This window comes from Oncorhynchus nerka, linkage group LG18 (genome assembly GCF_034236695.1).
Source record: "Oncorhynchus nerka isolate Pitt River linkage group LG18, Oner_Uvic_2.0, whole genome shotgun sequence".
NCBI lineage: Eukaryota > Metazoa > Chordata > Actinopteri > Salmoniformes > Salmonidae > Oncorhynchus > Oncorhynchus nerka.
Window position 1 is genome coordinate 12618812 of NC_088413.1, and position 21673 is coordinate 12640484.

The window sequence follows — 21673 nt, forward strand, 5'->3', positions numbered from 1 at the left end:
TTTTACCTTACACTTTTATGTTGACGTCTCCCTTATTAATGTTGGTTTTAACTTTTCCAAAGCGGATGTACGATCATCGCGAATTAGAATTCTGGGTCGTTTCAGGCCCCGGGGGGGGGGTGGGAACAGAACTGTACACTCGCAAACTCGAACAAAAAACGAGTGCTGAGGGGCTTACGTCGCCAACTTCTCTTGCTTCGCTAATCATTTGGACCAATGACAAAGATGGCCGCTGGGGATTCCCCTGAGGGCATAAGGCGAGGGTAAGTGGAGGAGGATGTGTCTTTGATGCGTTGGAAACACAGCCTGTGTGTGTGTGTGTGTGTGTGTGACAGATTTTTGTAAGAATTTTTTTTTTATTTTACTAGGCAAGTCAGTTAAGAACAAATTCTTATTTTCAATGACGGCCTAGGAACAGTGGGTTAACTGCCTGTTCAGGGGCAGAACGACAGATTTGTACCTTGTCAGCTCGGGGATTCGAACTTGCAACCTTTCGGTTACTAGTCCAACGCTCTAACCACTAGGCTACCCTGCCGCCTCTACACTCTAACCACTAGGCTACCTTGCCGCCTCTACACTCTAACCACTAGTTTACCCTGCCTCCTCTACACTCTAACCACTAGTCTACCCTGCCACCTCTACACTCTAACCACTAGGCTACCCTGCCGCCTCTACACTCTAACCACTAGGCTACCCTGCCACCTCTACACTCTAACCACTAGGCTACCCTGCCGCCTCTACACTCTAACCACTAGGCTACCCTGCCACCTCTCCACTCTAACCACTGTATGTATGCACAGTTGATAAATGAGGCCCCACTGATCTCGCACTAGCTGCAATACAATCTCAACACACACTTACGTGTCTCAACACATTCGGCTAACTTGTATTGCGGCTGGTTGCCTTGATTTTATAAGTTAAATCAACTTCAACAAACATAAATGTAGAATGCGTGTGTATGTGAGTGTGTTTACTTTATATTTGTAAATGCAGTCATACTCAAAGCACATTCATTATCTATACTGTATATACTATTGTGCATTATCTATACTGTATATACTATAGTGCATTATCTATTCTGTATATCATATTGTTCCTTATCTATACTGTATATACTATTGTGCATTATCTATTCTGTATATCATATTTTTCCTTATCTATACTGTATATACTATTGTTCATTATCTATTCTGCATATCATATTGTTCCTTATCTATACTGTATATACTATTGTGCATTATCTATTCTGTATATCATATTGTTCATTATCTATTCTGTATATCATATTGTTCATTATATATTCTGTATATATTATTGTTCATTATCTATTATGTATATCTTATTGTTCATTATCTATTCTGTATATATAATTGTTCATTATCTATTCGGTATATATAATTGTTCATTATCTGTTCTGTATATATAATTGTTCATTATCTGTTCTGTATATCATATTATTCATTATCTGTTCTGTATATCATATTGTTCATTATCTGTTCTGTATATCATATTGTTCATTATCTGTTCTGTATATCATATAATTCATTATCTGTTCTGTATATCATATAATTCATTATCTGTTCTGTATATCATATTATTCATTATCTGTTCTGTATATCATATAATTCATTATCTGTTCTGTATATCATATTATTCATTATCTGTTCTGTATATCATATAATTCATTATCTGTTCTGTATATCATATTATTCATTATCTGTTCTGTATATCATATAATTCATTATCTGTTCTGTATATCATATTATTCATTATCTGTTCTGTATATCATATAAATCATTATCTGTTCTGTATATCATATTATTCCTGATAGATTCTGTATATCATATTGTTCATTATCTATACTGTATATACTATTGTGCATGATCTATTCTGTATATCATATTGTTCATTATCTGTTCTGTATATCATATTATTCCTGATAGATTCTGTATATCATATAAATCATTATCTGTTCTGTATATCATATTATTCCTGATAGATTCTGTATATCATATAATTCATTATCTGTTCTGTATATCATATTGTTCATTATCTGTTCTGTATATCATATAATTCATTATCTGTTCTGTATATCATATTGTTCATTATCTGTTCTGTATATCATATTATTCCTGATAGATTCTGTATATCATACTGTTCATTATCTGTTCTGTCATACTGTTTACATATCAGCGTATTACTAAGCATAAAACCTCTTCTTTTACTTTATATTTTTTACTAGACTCTTTAGTGTTGTTATTAATATTCTGCAATGTTGAGTGTTATTAATATTCTGCAATGTTGAGTGTTATTAATATTCTGCAATGTTGAGTGTTATTACGCAATGCTGAGTGTTATTACGCAATGTTGAGTGTTATTCTGCAATGTTGAGTGTTATTACGCAATGCTGAGTGTTATTACGCAATGCTGAGTGTTATTACGCAATGTTGAGTGTTATTACGCAATGTTGAGTGTTATTACACAATGTTGAGTGTTATTAATATTACGCAATGTTGAGTGTTATTACACAATGTTGAGTGTTATTACGCAATGCTGAGTGTTATTAATATTCTGCAATGTTGAGTGTTATTACGCAATGCTGAGTGTTATTACGCAATGTTGAGTGTTATTACGCAATGTTGAGTGTTATTAATATTCTGCAATGTTGAGTGTTATTACACAATGCTGAGTGTTATTACACAATGTTGAGTGTTATTCTGCAATGTTGAGTGTTATTACGCAATGTTGAGTGTTATTACGCAATGTTGAGTGTTATTAATATTCTGCAATGTTGAGTGTTATTACGCAATGCTGAGTGTTATTACGCAATGCTGAGTGTTATTAATATTCTGCAATGTTGAGTGTTATTACGCAATGCTGAGTGTTATTACGCAATGCTGAGTGTTATTAATATTATGCAATGTTGAGTGTTATTACACAATGCTGAGTGTTATTACGCAATGCTGAGTGTTATTACACAATGTTGAGTGTTATTAATATTCTGCAATGTTGAGTGTTATTACGCAATGCTGAGTGTTATTACGCAATGCTGAGTGTTATTAATATTATGCAATGTTGAGTGTTATTCTGCAATGTTGAGTGTTATTACGCAATGTTGAGTGTTATTCTGCAATGTTGAGTGTTATTACACAATGTTGAGTGTTATTCTGCAATGTTGAGTGTTATTAATATTATGCAATGTTGAGTGTTATTACGCAATGTTGAGTGTTATTCTGCAATGTTGAGTGTTATTACACAATGTTGAGTGTTATTCTGCAATGTTGAGTGTTATTAATATTATGCAATGTTGAGTGTTATTACACAATGTTGAGTGTTATTCTGCAATGTTGAGTGTTATTACGCAATGTTGAGTGTTATTCTGCAATGTTGAGTGTTATTCTGCAATGTTGAGTGTTATTACGCAATGCTGAGTGTTATTACACAATGTTGAGTGTTATTAATATTCTGCAATGTTGAGTGTTATTACGCAATGTTGAGTGTTATTACGCAATGTTGAGTGTTATTAATATTCTGCAATGTTGAGTGTTATTACGCAATGTTGAGTGTTATTACACAATGTTGAGTGTTATTAATATTCTGCAATGTTGAGTGTTATTACACAATGTTGAGTGTTATTACACAATGTTGAGTGTTATTACACAATGTTGAGTGTTATTACGCAATGCTGAGTGTTATTACGCAATGTTGAGTGTTATTAATATTCTGCAATGTTGAGTGTTATTACGCAATGCTGAGTGTTATTACGCAATGTTGAGTGTTATTAATATTCTGCAATGTTGAGTGTTATTACACAATGCTGAGTGTTATTACACAATGTTGAGTGTTATTCTGCAATGTTGAGTGTTATTACACAATGCTGAGTGTTATTACACAATGTTGAGTGTTATTCTGCAATGTTGAGTGTTATTAATATTCTGCAATGTTGAGTGTTATTACGCAATGTTGAGTGTTATTACGCAATGTTGAGTGTTATTATTGTACTGTAATGTTGAGTGGTATCATTGTACAGCAATGTCGAGTGAGCTAGCACACAAGCATTTCACTGCACCTTTTATACCTGCTGTAACCTGTGGATGTATCATATACCTGCTGTAACCTGTGGATGTATCATATACCTGCTGTAAACTGTGGATGTATCATATACCTGCTGTAAACTGTGGATGTATCATATACCTGATGTAACCTGTGGATGTATCATATACCTGCTGTAAACTGTGGATGTGATGTATCATATACCTGCTGTAACCTGTGGATGCATCATATACCTGCTGTAACCTGTGGATGTATCATATACCTGCTGTAAACTGTGGATGTATCATATACCTGCTGTAACCTGTGGATGTATCATATACCTGCTGTAACCTGTGGATGTATCATATACCTGCTGTAACCTGTGGATGTATCATATACCTGATGTAACCTGTGGATGTATCATATACCTGCTGTAAACTGTGGATGTATCATATACCTGCTGTAAACTGTGGATGTATCATATACCTGCTGTAAACTGTGGATGTATCATATACCTGCTGTAACCTGTGGATGTATCATATACCTGCTGTAACCTGTGGATGTGATGTATCATATACCTGCTGTAACCTGTGGATGTGATGTATCATATACCTGCTGTAAACTGGATGTATCATATACCTGCTGTAAACTGTGGATGTATCATATACCTGCTGTAACCTGTGGATGTATCATATACCTGATGTAACCTGTGGATGTATCATATACCTGCTGTAACCTGTGGATGTATCATATACCTGCTGTAAACTGTGGATGTATCATATACCTGCTGTAACCTGTGGATGTATCATATACCTGCTGTAAACTGTGGATGTATCATATACCTGCTGTAACCTGTGGATGTATCATATACCTGCTGTAACCTGTGGATGTATCATATACCTGCTGTAACCTGTGGATGTATCATATACCTGCTGTAACCTGTGGATGTATCATATACCTGCTGTAACCTGTGGATGTATCATATACCTGCTGTAAACTGTGGATGTGATGTATCATATACCTGCTGTAAACTGTGGATGTATCATATACCTGCTGTAACCTGTGGATGTATCATATACCTGCTGTAACCTGTGGATGTATCATATACCTGCTGTAAACTGTGGATGTGATGTATCATATACCTGCTGTAAACTATGGATGTGATGTATCATATACCTGATGTAAACTGTGGATGTATCATATACCTGCTGTAACCTGTGGATGTATCATATACCTGCTGTAACCTGTGGATGTATCATATACCTGCTGTAACCTGTGGATGTATCATATACCTGCTGTAACCTGTGGATGTATCATATACCTGCTGTAACCTGTGGATGTATCATATACCTGCTGTAACCTGTGGATGTATCATATACCTGCTGTAACCTGTGGATGTATCATATACCTGCTGTAACCTGTGGATGTATCATATACCTGCTGTAACCTGTGGATGTATCATATACCTGCTGTAACCTGTGGATGTATCATATACCTGCTGTAACCTGTGGATGTATCATATACCTGCTGTAACCTGTGGATGTATCATATACCTGCTGTAACCTGTGGACGTGACAAATATAATGTCATTTGATGTGTGTGTTTAGGCCTCCGAGTATTAAACCAGAAAGTCTGCATGTAGGCTGTTTAATTTAATAAAATATTGTTAAATAAAACAAATGTTTTTTAAATAAAACACTTCAATGTTCCTTTTATACTTGTTGCTAAGATGATTAATTTGCAGCTCAGCTTCTGCTCCCTCACTCCCTCTTTAAGACCCCATATGGGGTATACCCAGCTAGCACATAACGTTCTGACAACCATTTGTTTCTTAGGTGGGAATTTCAGTACTTTGGCATAATGTTTTCTACAGGTTTCCTTGTAGTTCTATGTAAAGTCATGTTCTCAGAACAATTAAGAAAACGTTCTATAAAAAACCACAAGAACGTTCTAAGAATGTTAAAAGATATACATTCCGTTCTCAGCATCAACAAAACTCTCTCTATCCCCCATCTTGCTGAGTGTGTTCAGGTGTGTTGGCCACACCTGATCTTAATGTGTAATTGTTGCCTTTCAAATGAGGTCTGTTTGAATAGACTAAAATGAACAGCCTTCTTTGCTAGCTCCATCCTGGTGACGCAGTGGGCTAATTCCATGGATAGAGAACTGAAGCTCATGCCGCCATGTCCATATCTCACTGATGCAGTGCCACAATAAAATATACATGTGTTTGCATGATAAATGACCGAAGCAAATTTTGATAGGGCATCATTTGGAACGCACTAGGTGTATGCTCAAACAAGGTTGTTAGCAAGCGCCTTCCCGAAGTAAACCTAATGCTCTTAAATGAGATTACCATCGGCAAATAGCCTTATCCGAGTAATTACAGTTGACATGCAGCCTCACGATCATTTTGTGCCAGGTGCATGGGACAGGACAGGGATCTAGCTTATTCACTAGGAAGCAGGCGGTCAAAATGGGAAGGGACTAACCTGAACGTGTCCAATGAGAAATTATCGGGAACAGTTGGAAAGGGTTTTGCTACGGTTTGCAGTAATGAATACACCCCAGGCCACTCAAGCAAGAGAGAGAGAGAGACAAGCGGTGCGTTTGATAACGAGATTGATTTAGTGGACTAGACCAGAATGGTTTAACAGGCAGCTGTGGTGAATATCAAAAACATGAAGCCAAAATCATGTGTATTATGTGACAAGAGAACGCAAAATAAAAATAATACGACGCGGTTTTGAATAAGCACTTCCTCATTTATAAATCAGTTTCCCTGAGTGTTGGTAGAATTATAAACAGATGTTATTGTCAAAATAATAGTAGCCTATAGGACTATTTTAGGTTCAAGGCTACGTAGTTTATGAATTATAAACAGATGTTATTGTCAAAATAATAGTATCCTATAGCCTACAGATAAGATTAGAGTGCCTTGAGTGCAGTAACAGCAGTCCACAAGTGATAACAGTCAACGCATAAATCCAGCGCACTTATTTCCCAATGTGGATGGCAAATAAATCTCTGTACTTCAGTAAATAGGTCGTCTCAGGTCTAATGGATAAAAAAATGATGGGGTAAATGTTAAAAGTAGGCTATAATGGCATAGGCTAGATATCCCGAAGACTCACAATCCCGTCACCGTTAGCTCACCTCCATTGCTGCTTCGGTGGGCTACACCGTAGAATCAACAGGTCCCCCTAAGAAGTCCGCGGTCGCCAGGGGAAACAAAATCAACATTTTCTCCGTTTTAGAGCTACATGTATAAATATAACATTAATACCGTAAACCTACATGAATTGTATGTTTTAAACCTACGTAAAATACCACAAAATCTATCAAAACAGACGGAGATCAAGTGTTTTATCAAGCGTGTGCCGATCCGTTTCACACTGTGAGGGACGCATGCGCACCTCACCGGTGATCTTCTGACGTCCTGAAAGCGGACCAGACGCGCACCTGCGATCTTCTCGTCCGTTCTCATAGACCCAATGAAAATACACATTGGTTTTCTTCAGGTAAGAAAATTAAGTTTAATTTCAAATTCACTCCAGTAGTTATTTCATGGTGATTGTGATTATATAGTCATGTTGAAGGTTATCTTTGGACAAGATAATGAGTCAACAATGCAGGTTGGTCCTACACAATATTAATGTAATTGTATGATAACCCCAACACATAACGTGGCACAGCATAGGCTCAACAAAAAATATAAACGCAACATGCAACAATTTAAGATTTTAACTGAGGTACAGTTCATTAAAGGAAATCAATCAAATTGAAATACATGCATTATTAGGCCCTAATCTATGGATTAGGAACACAGGGAATACAAATGCATTTGTTGGTCACATATACTGTACATTAAATGTAACAAAAGGTAAAGGGGCGTGGATCAGAAAACCAGTCAGTAGGTTATCTGGTGTAATGACCTTTAGCCTCATGCAGTGTGATACTTCTCTTTCGCATCGAGCGGTGTTGATCAGACGTTTGATTGTGGCCTGTGGAATGTTGTTCCACTCCTCTTCAATAGGCTGCGCAAAGTGGCTGGATATTGGGCGGAAACAGAAATGTGGGTAACGTGTCTGGTGAGTGTACAGGCCATGGAAGAACTGGGACGTTTTCAGCTTCCGGGAATTGTGTACAGATCCTTGCGATATGGGGTCCGTGCGTTATCATGCTGAAACATGTGGTGATGGCTGCGGGTGAATGGCACGACAATGGGACTCGGGATCTCGTCATGGTATCTCTGTGCATTCAAATTGCCAAAGATAAAATGCAATTGTGTTCGTTGTCTGTAATTTATGCCTGCCCATACCATAACCCCAGCGCCACCACGGGGCACTCTGTTCACAACGTTGACATTAGACACTGACCTAGGAACAGTTTGATGTTTAATGAGTTAAGTTGTCCCTAGATACTGACCTAGGAACAGTTTGATGTTTAATGAGTTAAGCTGTCCCTAGATACTGACCTAGGAACAGTTTGATGTTTAATGGGTTAAGTTGTCCCTAGACACTGACCTAGGAACAGTTTGATGTTTAATGGGTTAAGTTGTCCACACAACGCCGTACACACGTGGTCTGCGGTTGTGAGGCTGGTTGGACATATCAGCCAAATGATCTAAAATGACATTGGAGGCGGTTTATGGTAGATACATGAACATTAAATGATCTGACAACAGCTCTGGTGAACATTCCTCCAGTCAGCTAGCCAATTGCACGCTCCCTCAAAACTTGAGACATCTGTGGCATTGTGTTGTGACAAAACTGCACATTTTAGAGCAGCGTTTTATTGTCCCCAGCACAAGGTGCACCTGTGTAAGATTGATGCTGTTCAATCAGTTTCTTGATATGCCACACCTGTCGGGTGCATGGATTATTTTGGGGCAAAGGAATACATGCTTACCAACAGGGATGTAAACACAACATTTGTGCACAACATTTTAGAGAAATAAGCTTTGTTTTTTTGTGCTGAATGGAACATTTGCGGGATCTTGTATTTCAGCTCATGAAACGTGGAACCGACACTTTACATGTTGCGTTTATATTTGTCTTCGGTATATGTGGATTAAGAGCTTCATGATTAATGTATTCTATTCATACAGCAGATGGAACCCTCTCACACTTATTGAGCCATGATCCAGTTCCGTGTTTTCTCTTGACTTGGTCCCCTCTTCTTGCCCGAGGAGGCATCACCACAGCCCGCCTGCATCGCTCTGCGCTCCGCTCCACTTATCTGAATCTGATCTCGTCTGAGCATCCACTTCCAAATTGGGTTGTCATTTTTTGACCCCCTTTGCTCTTCCCGCGAACAGGTCAACGTGCTCTCTACGTGGACGTTTTTGAAGACCGCTAAGAGAGAGGGAGAGAGCTGAGAGAAATACAGAAAGAGACAGATCAGAGAGAGAGAGAGAGAGAGAGAGAGAGAGAGAGAGAGAGGAGAGAGAGCGAGAGAGAGAGAGAGAGCGAGAGAGAGAGAGAGAGAGAGAGAGAGAGAGAGAGCTGGCTTCGTGGATCTTTAGCTATAGTGTTCCCGTCCTCTCTTCCAATACTGGACTCGTTGCGTTGGGGTCTGTACCCCTTCACCGGTGGCGTTCTGTGAACAGTGATCTGGATACTAAACACCGAGCCTTCGAAAGGTTGTCCGTTAGCCCATGTTACAAGCAATGACTATATATCGTTTAACGTTTAAGCGGTTTTTTTTGTTACAAGAGGAATCAGAATTTACCTTGACGATATAAAAGCATCGCTGACTTGGAATCAAATTGCTTAATTTTTCATTCATTTGAGGGGATTTTTTTTGCTTCCAAGAAAGAACTCTGGACTGTTACAAGGGAGACGACGGTTATTGTAAAGACACTGCGCTTTCAATGCCTAGATCTGTGCGCGACCATTGCTGCAGCTTCGTGTGAGATGTGGTAAGTCAATGCATCGTTTTTCTACGGTTATGATATGACCTATTTGATTTTAGAATAGAAGTGGCCTGCACTGTGTAGTGGGGTGATATACTACGGTAGGCTCGAGCTTCTCCCGTTAGCAGTGTTCGAGACTGATGATGCTCGGTAGCGGTGACGGGATGGAATGGGCGTCGCTCCCCGTCCCCGCGCGAGGTGCTGGTTAGATACGCTCACATTCCTAACGCCTTCTCTCTCCTTCAAATAATCCGTAGAAACACATTTTCGTTCATTTACCTTTCCTCAGTTAACGTTTCATCAACATGTCCGCCGCTCTGCGGGTAATAACACACACAGTCATCTAGTTGTTCATGGTGTTTGAAAATAGCTGCTCCTTTTCGTGTCTCCTGTGTGGGTGAGTTTCTATTCTCACCGCTCTATCATGGTTCAAAACAACCCGAGAAGGGATGCGGTGCGGGGGGAGAGAGACTCGGGGGGGATGGAAACATGTTGTTATGGCAGCCATATCCAGCCACTTGTGTGTTGTTCAGAACCTGAACGCTCCATTTTCATCCAATAACACCAGATGGATTCAGTAGGTTTCTTTAAAAAATCAACAAGGCCAATGTTTCAGGACGTGTCCATGTGACTTGAATGAATTAAACCTCTTATTTATATCAAGGCACAAATGACCTTGATTTTTATGAACAGCAAAATAAAATGCATCGTCCGATATGGATCAATAATGAAATCAATAACATGATAGACTGGTAGGAGATAATGACTTGTCGTTATTTAACATCAATTGACATGGATGGCCATTGCATATGATCCCCAGACTGTATCCTCTAAGGCTTACATTCCAGATGGCACCCTATTCCCTACATAGTGCACTACTTTTGACCAGAGCCTTTATGGGGCCCTGCTGAAAAGTAGTGCACTAAATCGACTTCGTTAAAAGGCTACATTTCTGAGGGCCTCTTGGTAATGTTATAATGGCTGATAACTTTGTCTCACTGTAGATGATTCATGGACACTGGTTTGTCTGTTCTGAAGAGAGAGGATTGTAGATATATATCTCACTGATGCTCAGAGAGGCTTTGGGAAACACACACACACACGCATGCACACACACACACACACACGCACGCATGCACACACACGCACACACACACACGCACGCGCACGCACGCACGCACGCACGCACGCACACACACACACACACACATGCATGCACACATGCATGCACACACACACACACACACACACGCATGCACACACACACACGCGCACGCATGCACACACACACACGCACGCACACACACACACACATGCATGCATGCACACACACACACACACACACACACACACACACACACACACACACACACACACACACACACACACACACATATGCACATGCACACACAATATACACACATAACACACACAATATACACACACAATGCATGCAAGCACACACACAACATTTCTGAATAGGCAATTGTTCTCTTTGTGGTAGCTAGCTTGCCGTACCTTCGATTTAGAGATCCTACGAGATCAACTGTCTTTCAAATACAGTTCATTCAGACTGCCTGGGATTGTGAGTATTCTGATTGTGGGTAGGGAGTTTTTCCTGATCATGTGACCTAACCAGGAAGTCCCCAGACCCCAGTTATGGTCTTGTAACGAGGGCCCAGAGATCTTCTTGATCAGGTCAGCTGGTCAGAGATGTGTCAAATGTTGAACCCTGTCACCTTTTGTAACTGTAAACATCACAAAGGCCCTGGTTCACTCTCCTTTACATATCCCATAGGTCCTGAGTCAGGAGTTTCTCTACCCTAACCTATACCATTAAAGGGGAAGGACATGCAGTGGGGCAAAAAAAGTATTTAGTCAGCCACCAATTGTGCAAGTTCTCCCACTTAAAAAGATGAGAGAGGCCTGTAATTGTCGTCATAGGTACACTTCAACTATGACAGACAAAATGAGAAAAAGAAATCCAGAAAATCACATTGTAGGAATTTTAATGAATTTATTTTCAAATTATGGTGGAAAATAAGTATTTAGTCACCTACAAACAAGCAGGATATCTGGCTCTCACAGACCTGTAAACTTCTTCTTTAAGAGGCTCCTCTGTCCTCCACCTGTTACCTGTATTAATGGCACCTGTTTGAACAACTGTTCCAGGTGTTCCTCAACCCTAACCTATACCATTAAAGGGGAAGGGCTTACAACTGTTCCAGGAGTTTCTCAACCCTAACCTATACTATTAAAGGGGAAGGACATACAACTGTTCCAGGAGTTTCTCAACCCTAACCTATACCATTAAAGGGGAAGGACATACAACTGTTCCAGGAGTTTCTCAACCCTAACCTATACCATTAAAGGGGAAGGGCTTACAACTGTTCCAGGTGTTCCTCAACCCTAACCTATACCATTAAAGGGGAAGGGTAAACAACTGTTCCAGGAGTTTCTCTACCCTAACCTATACCATTAAAGGGGAAGGGCTTACAACTGTTCCAGGTGTTCCTCAACCCTAACCTATACCATTAAAGGGGAAGGGCAAAGAACTGTTCCTAGGTCAGTGTCTAGGAACAAATTAACCCATATATGCTCAGACAGTCAGGAGATGTTAAACCCTAACCTATACCATTAAAGGGGAAGGGCATAAACCTGTTCCTAGGTCAGTGTCTAGGAACAAATGAGCCCAGACAGTCAGGAGATGTTCAACCCTAACCTATACCATTAAAGGAGAAGGGCATAAACCTGTTCCTAGGTCAGTGTCTAGGCACAAATGAACCCAGACAGTCAGGAGATGTTCAACCCTAACCTATACCATTAAAGGAGAAGGGCAAACAACTGTTCCTAGGTCAGTGTCTAGGAACAAATGAACCCAGACAGTCAGGAGATGTTCAACACTAACCTCTACCATTAAAATGGGGAAAACATAAGTGTTACTACACTCTACAGAATGCTGGATTAAAAACAACTCAATTTGTTGTTTTTTTGGGATTACCCAAACATGGGTTCATTTAGGACAGAACGCACGTTGGGTTGTTGGGATTACCCAAACATGGGTTCATTTTGGACAGAACACAAGTTGGGTTGTTGGGATTACCCAAACATGGGTTCATTTTGGACAGAACACACGTTGGGTTGTTGGGAATACCTAAACATGGGTTCATTTTGGACAGAACGCACGTTGGGTTGTTGGGATTACCCAAACATGGGTTCATTTTGGACAGAACACACGTAGGGTTGTTGGGATTACCCAAACATGGGTTCATTTAGGACAGAACACAAGTTGGGTTGTTGGGATTACCCAAACATGGGTTCATTTAGGACAGAACACAAGTTGGGTTGTTGGGATTACCCAAACATGGGTTCATTTTGGACAGAACACACGTTGGGTTGTTGGGAATACCCAAACATGGGTTCATTTAGGACAGAACACACGTTGGGTTGTTGGGATTACCCAAACATGGGTTCATTTAGGACAGAACACAAGTTGGGTTGTTGGGATTACCCAAACATGGGTTCATTTAGGACAGAACACACGTTGGGTTGTTGGGAATACCCAAACATGGGTTCATTTTGGACAGAACACACGTAGGGTTGTTGGGATTACCCAAACATGGGTTCATTTAGGACAGAACACAAGTTGGGTTGTTGGGATTACCCAAACATGGGTTCATTTAGGACAGAACACAAGTTGGGTTGTTGGGATTACCCAAACATGGGTTCATTTAGGACAGAACACAAGTTGGGTTGTTGGGATTACCCAAACATGGGTTCATTTAGGACAGAACACACGTTGGGTTGTTGGGAATACCCAAACATGGGTTCATTTTGGACAGAACACACGTAGGGTTGTTGGGATTACCCAAACATGGGTTCATTTAGGACAGAACACAAGTTGGGTTGTTGGGATTACTAGTATCTAGGGACAACTTAACTCATTAAACACCAAACTGTTCCTAGGTCAGTGTGTAGGGACAACTTAACTCATTACACATCAAACTGTTCCTAGGTCAGTATCTAGGAACAACTTAACTCATTACACATCAAACTGTTCCTAGGTCAGTATTTAGGGACGACTTAACCCATTAAACACCAAACTGTTCCTAGGTCAGTATCTAGGGACAACTCAACCCATATATTCTCAACCCCAAGCTAGAACATTAAATGGTAAAAACATCAAACTGTTCCTAGGTCAGTATCTAGGGACAACTTAACTCATTAAACATCAAACTGTTCCTAGGTCAGTATCTAGGGACAACTTAACTCATTACACATCAAACTGTTCCTAGGTCAGTGTTTAGGCAATTTAACCCTTTCTCTACTCCAGACTAAAGACATGTCATGTCACAATGCATCTGAGGCCAGGACCCTAATGACCCCCCCCCCCCAGCCAGTCTGTGTTATAGTGCATAGTGTTTCTGAGGCCAGGACCCTAATTACACTGTCTGAACCCCCCAGCCAGTCTGAGTGGTGTCATAGTGCATCTGAGGCCTGGACCCTAATCACACTGTCTGACCTCCCCCCCAACAGTAACCAGCCACAGTCTCCATTCTTCGTCCTGCTGCGGTAGCTACAGCGGTAGCTAATTAGGTCATTGTATCATCCAAGTGCATATCTAAGTATTATTCAAGTTGTTATGATGTAACTCATAGCAATAACATATTTTTCTCCAGAGCATAAAGAAATATGTGATCATATGATAAAAGAACATTGTAAAAAGAAAAAAAATGCATTGTTGTGATGTGATTTTAAACCATGTCTAAGAACGGAAGAAGTGGCATTAGTTCTCTAAACTATTACATAGACTTTAACTCAACAAGCTTTAAAACCCAGGCAGTCACATAAATACATCAAGTCAGAGGCCCAATTATTAAGTGGAAAACTAACTTAACTGTTAAACCAGACATCTGAATATATATCTGTCTCCCTGAATTGAAATAATGAGGTCGGATATACCCAGCCATCCCTATGAGAGATCTAAAATACTCTGTCAAGTGTGAAGACAGAAATCCTCTAAAACTAGGCAATATATCTCACTCTCCGCATCCCAGATAGCACCCTATTCCCTATATAGTGCACAGGAAATAGTGCATTACACTCTTAGAAAGAAAGGTACTAAGTAGAAGCGTATTTGGTGCTGGGGTAGGGTTCTGCATAGAACCCCCTGTATATGGTTATACTCAGAATCCTCTTTGAAGGGTTCTACTGAGAACCATTTTATCTTTGAAGGGTTCTACTGAGAACCGTTTTATCTTTGAAGGGTTCTACAGACAACCATTTTATCGTTGAAGGGTTCTACTGAGAACCATTTTATCGTTGAAGTGTTCTACTGAGAACCGTTTTATCTTTGAAGGGTTCTACTGAGAACCGTTTTATCTTTGAAGGGTTCTACTGAGAACCGTTTTATCTTTGAAGGGTTATACTGAGAACCATTTTATCTTTGAAGGGTTCTACTGAGAACCATTTTATCTTTGAAGGGTTCTACTGAGAACCATTTTATCTTTGAAGGGTTCTACTGAGAACCATTTTATCTTTGAAGGGTTCTACTGAGAACCATTTTATCTTTGAAGGGTTCTACTGAGAACCGTTTTATCATTGAAGGGTTCTACTGAGAACCATTTTATCTTTGAAGGGTTCTTCCTAAACCCCTCTGAACATTTCCACCAGCTTTATTATCGTTTAAAATGTCATTATTTATGACAATTCATTGCCTAATATATCATAAGGCCTTTGTTTTGAGGGCCTAGTTATATCATAACACAGTGGTGTTAGGAAACTCCTCGTTTACCGGCCACATCAGACCTGCACTCAATTTACGCTGCTTTGCAAAGTGATGTTTAATTCCTATTGGAATCCAGCCAGAGATAGAACATCTAACAAGTGGATTTTTTTATTTTTAATCACCCACAACCTCCGTTCAGAATGACTGCCAGGGTTAGGAAGAGATACTGAGACGACCTCAGTCGTCTAAACTGGAAGAACCAACTCAGTAACTGGTGCAATAAGTCCAACTACTAACAGATTGGATTAGTTTAGAAAAAACGTATGCTATTTATCTTTGTGTAGCGTAAATCAGCCAATCAGTGGACCTTCAGAAAGTATTCAGACCCCTTGACTTATTCAACATTTTGTTGTGTTTCAGCCTGAATTCTAAATGGATTAAATATTTTAAAAAATCTTACCCATCTACACACAATACCCCATAAGGACAAAGTGAAAACAAGTTTTTAGACATTTTTACAAATGTACTGAAATGTAAATACAGATATCTCATTTACATAAATATTCACACCCCTGAGAAAATACTTTTTAGAAGCAGCGTTGGTGGTGATTACAGTTTTGAGTCGTCTTGGGTATGTCTATATCAGCTTTGTTCATCTGGATTTAGGGATTTTCTCCCAATCTTCCTTTCAGATTTTCTCAAGCTCTGTTGTTAGATGGGGAGCGGCGGTGAACAGCAATCTTCAAGTCTTTCCACATATTTTCAACGGGATTCAAGTCTGGGCTTTGGCTGAGCCACTCAAGGACCTTCACATTATTGTTCTGCTCCAGTGATGCTGTTTCTGTATGCTTGGGGGTCATTGTCCTGTTGGAATGCACATCTTCACCCCCAACCTGTTGTTTGCCCTCAGAAAACCAGGCACAGCTCAACACCCTTATAACCCCATCCCTACCGTGAAGCCTGTGCCGCTGAACAGCATCCCCATAACATGATGCTGCCGCCACCACCATGCTTCACGGTGGGGATGGTGTTATAAGGGTGATGACCTGCAGACATAGCGCTTTGCATTCTGGTATGATGCTGCCACCACCAGCAGGTTCTCATCAAGGATTTGCCTGTATTTGGCTCCATTCGTTGTTCCCTCTGTCCTTACCAGTCCCTGTTGCTGAACAGCATCCCCATAACATGATGCTGCCGCCCCCACCATGCTTCACGGTGGGGATGGTGTTATAAGGGTGATGACCTGGGCCTGGTTTTCTGCGGACATAGCCCTTTGCATTTCAGGCCAAAGATTGTTTCTTTCTAAATCATGTCCAAAACAATCAAGTTATAGTGGATGATCAAAGGATTTTAGATGCACCTGAGCCCATAACAAAGTGGTGTGAATACTTATGTAAATGACATATTTGTGAATTTAATTTTCATAAAATTTGCACCAAATTACAAAAAACAAAAACATGTTTTCGCTTTTGTTATTATGCGGTATTGTGTGTAGATGCGAGAGAGAAAAAACACCATATATTTAATCCATTTTGAATTCAGGCTGTAACACAACAAAATGTGGAATAAATCAAGAGGTATTAATACTCTCTGAAGGCTCTGTATCTCACAGTAGACTGGAGCTATCAGCTCACTGCACAACCCATAATGTGTGAATGGGCTGGGCTGGTTAACTACGGTCCTGATGGTTGATGTAGGGAATAGGGTTTCATTTGGGACACATCCCGTAATGTGTGAATGAAAGGGATGGGCTGGTTAACTACGGTCCTGATGGTTATGTAGCGAATAGGGTTTCATTTGGGACACATCCCGTAATGTGTGAATGAATGGGATGGCCTGCTTAACCCAGATTGGAGTTGAGGTCACAATGGTGGGGGAAGTGTTTGGTCTGGTAAAACCTCAATATGATCTAGCCTTATTACTAGGTCTGGTCATGTGATGTGGTAGATGTGGTCTATGCTACTCCATTATATAGAGGTAGATGTGGTCTATGCTACTCCATTAGATTGAGGTAGATGTGGTCTATGCTACTCCATTAGATAGAGGGAGATGTGGTCTATGCTACTCCATTAGATAGAGATGGATGTGGTCTATGCTACTCCATTAGATAGAGGGAGATGTGGTCTATGCTACTCCATTAGATAGAGATGGATGTGGTCTATGCTACTACATTAGATAGATGTGGTCTATGTTACTCCATTAGATAGAGGTAGATGTGGTCTATGCTACTCCATTAGATATATGTGGTCTATGTTACTCCATTAGATAGAGATGGATGTGGTCTATGCTACTCCATTAGATAGAGGTAGATGTGGTCTATGCTACTCCATTAGATAGAGGTAGATGTGGTCTATGCTACTCCATTAGATAGAGATGGATGTGGTCTATGCTACTCCATTAGATAGAGGTAGATGTGGTCTATGTTACTCCATTAGATAGAGGTAGATGTGGTCTATTCTACTCCATTAGGTAGAGGTAGATGTAGTCTATGCTGCTCCATTAATTAGAGGTAGATGTGGTCTATGGTTTAGTAGACTGAGTGGAGCTGAATGTCTGTCACACCAGTGGAGGCTGGTGGGAGGAGCCGTAGGAGGACAGGCCCATTGTAATGGCTGGAACACATCAAACATACGGAACCCACGTTTTGACTCCATTCCATCTATTCCAGTTCCATTAGTTCCATCCAGCCATAAAAATTAGCCCGTCCCTCTATAGCTCCTCCCAACCAGCCTCCACTGTGTCACACAGATACAGATGCACCTTTCAAACCAAGCTGTTTTTTCCCCACCAACCTCAGCATCCATAATACTTTTTTGTTTTGCCAGACTGTTCTTTCTATATGAAAGGTTTTGCCGGAGACAAAGCCTCTACTGTTTTATACTGCCAACCTACCTAGCCATGATTGTGGTGAAGTTCTGCTATGGCTTTAGTGTGAAATGCAGCCGTAACGCTGAGGCGGCGTTGGCACGGGCTACGCTCTTCATCTCTTTATGGTTGTTATGCAGCGCCTGTTACTACGATCCTCCTGGCAGTTTTAAACTTGGCGAGGCCTGGAACAGTGGTCTATGGTACTGTATCTCCCTGCTAGAGGTGTCTCTACAGACCCTGGAACAGTGGTCTATGGTACTGTATCTCCCTGCTAGAGGTGTCACTACAGACCCTGGTTCAGTGGTCTATGGTACTGTATCTCCCTGCTAGAGGCGTCACTACAGACCCTGGAACAGTGGTCTATGGTACTGTATCTCCCTGCTGGAGGTGTCACTACAGACCCTGGAACAGTGGTCTAAGGTACTGTATCTCCCTGCTAGAGGTGTCACTACAGACCCTGGAACAGTGGGGTATGGTACTGTATCTCCCTGCTAGAGGTGTCTCTACAGACCCTGGTTCAGTGGTCTAAGGTACTGTATCTCCCTGCTAGAGGTGTCACTACAGACCCTGGTTCGATTCCAGGCTGTATCACAGTGGTCTATGGTACTGTATCTCCCTGCTAGAGGTGTCACTACAGACCCTGGAACAGTGGTCTATGGTACTGTATCTCCCTGCTAGAGGTGTCACTACAGACCCTGGTTCGATTCCAGGCTGTATCACAGTGGTCTATGGTACTGTATCTCCCTGCTAGAGGTGTCACTACAGACCCTGGTTCAGCGGTCTAAGGTACTGCATCTCCCTGCTAGAGGTGTTACTACAGACCCTGGTTCAGCGGTCTAAGGTACTGCATCTCCCTGCTAGAGGTGTTACTACAGACCCTGGTTCGATTCCAGGCTGTATCACAACCGTCTGTGATAGGGAAAGGGAAAGGGGGATACCTAGTCTGTTGTTCAACTGAAATGTTTCTTCCTCATTTAACCCAACCCCTCTGAATCAGAGAGGTGCGGGAGGCCAGTCCCATAGGGCGGCTCACAATTAGCCCATCCTCGACAGGGTTAGGGTTAAGGTTAGGGGTTAGGGTCTGGGTTAGGGTCTGGGTTAGGGGTTAGGGTTAGGGTCGGGGTTAAGGTTAGGGGTTAGGGTCAGGGTTAGGGGTTAGGGTCAGGGTTAGGGGTTAGGGTCAGGGTCAGGGTTAGGGTCAGGGTCAGGGTTAGGGTCAGGGTTAGGGTTTCGCCGGGGTAGACCGTCATTGTAAAAAAATATTTGTTCTTAACTGACATGCCTAATTAAAGGTTAAATAAAAAAATAAAAAAATTGTCACCCCACCCATCTCTTCTCATCGCCACAATAACTGTTTTCTAATCTACAACTGGATGGATCCGTAAATAAGGACTGTATTGGAATGAAGTAGGCTAATTGAATTGAAGTAATCAAATTGCTGCTTCCTGAAACTCCCAAAGTCATCCCCCATAGTTATAATACATGTGAAACCCGGTGGTCAACTATTTCAGCACCGTTTCACGCTGCTTTGAGACAAGCCTATGGACTCTTCTTGATGAATCAATCAATGTCAGGTTTATTTTTCTTCTCCCTGAATCTCCAGTTGGATATTGGTTAGACTACAACTAGGCTGTGGAAATGTTAGCTACGTTGATATTGGTTAGACTACAACTAGGCTGTGGAAATGTTAGCTACGTTGATATTGGTTAGACTACAACTAGGCTGTGGAAATGTTAGCTACGTTGATATTGGTTAGACTACAACTAGGCTGTGGAAATGTTAGCTACGTTGATATTGGTTAGACTACATCTAGGCTGTGGAAATGTTAGCTACGTTGATATTGGTTAGACTACATCTAGGCTGTGGAAATGTTAGCTACGTTGTTATTGGTTAGACTACAACTAGGCTGTGGAAATGTTAGCTACGTTGATATTGGTTAGACTACAACTAGGCTGTGGAAATGTTAGCTACGTTGATATTGGTTAGACTACAACTAGGCTGTGGAAATGTTAGCTACGTTGATATTGGTTAGACTACAACTAGGCTGTGGAAATGTTAGCTACGTTGATATTGGTTAGACTACAACTAGGCTGTGGAAATGTTAGCTACGTTGATATTGGTTAGACTACAACTAGGCTGTGGAAATGTTAGCTACGTTGATATTGGTTAGACTACAACTAGGCTGTGGAAATGTTAGCTACGTTGATATTGGTTAGACTACAACTAGGCTGTGGAAATGTTAGCTACGTTGATATTGGTTAGACTACAACTAGGCTGTGGAAATGTTAGCTACGTTGATATTGGTTAGACTACAACTAGGCTGTGGAAATGTTAGCTACGTTGATATTGGTTAGACTACAACTAGGCTGTGGAAATGTTAGCTACGTTGAGGTGGGTGCTGCTCGTGATCATCTCGTCTAGGTGGCTCGTTGATCAACACCGATCAGAACATTTTTGACAGCATGTTATTATATATGTATATATATATATATATATGTTACAGCATGTTATTATATATGTATATATGTGTATAATGTATATATATATATATATATATGTTATTTAGCTTCAACAAGCTGATTATTTTGCTCTTCACTTTTTTTAACCTTTATTTTACTAGGTAAGTCAGTTAAAGAACAAATTCTTATTTTCAATGACGGCCTAGGAACAGTGGGTTAACTGCCTTGTTCAGGGGCAGAACAACATTGTCAGCTCGGGGATTTGAACTTGCAACCTTCCGGTTACTAGTCCAACGCTCTAACCACCAGGCTACCCTGCCGCTTCAGTCGCTTAGTAACCGAGACGTACTCCAAAAGGCTGGGACTTCACTGACTGGTCTGATAATCAATCCATGTTATTGTGTTTCTCCGTCTGTATTGTAATTGTTTCCTGACTGGGCAAATACCTGGAGGTGGTATAGGTCATCTATCACTGATCAGACACATTTAGCATGCTATACTGTAGTCTAAATCAGGTGTTAATCTATCACTGATCAGAAACATTTAGCATGCTATACTGTAGTCTAAATCAGGTGTTAATCTATCACTGATCAGAAACATTTAGCATGCTATACTGTAGTCTAAATCAGGTGTTAATCTATCACTGATCAGAAACATTTAGCATGCTAT

The 21673-nt window shown here is 40.6% G+C and overlaps 2 protein-coding genes across 2 annotated transcripts in view; one reads left to right on the forward strand and one right to left on the reverse strand.

The window, feature by feature from the left end:
• The window catches only part of si:dkey-92j12.5 (multiple PDZ domain protein), a 166460-nt gene extending 159043 nt beyond the window's left edge, over positions 1-7417 (reverse strand). Inside the window, exon 1 of the mRNA XM_065004530.1 lies at positions 7189-7417. The gene's annotated coding sequence lies outside the window, so the exon portion shown is untranslated. The remainder of the gene's footprint in view (positions 1-7188) is intronic.
• A 1872-nt stretch (positions 7418-9289) lies between these two features.
• adgrl3.1 (adhesion G protein-coupled receptor L3.1) overlaps positions 9290-21673 on the forward strand; it is a 373511-nt gene continuing 361127 nt past the window's right edge. Inside the window, 1 exon segment of the mRNA XM_065003524.1 lies at positions 9290-9955. Coding sequence (XP_064859596.1) covers positions 9951-9955 — 5 coding nt within the window. The 5' untranslated portion in view covers positions 9290-9950.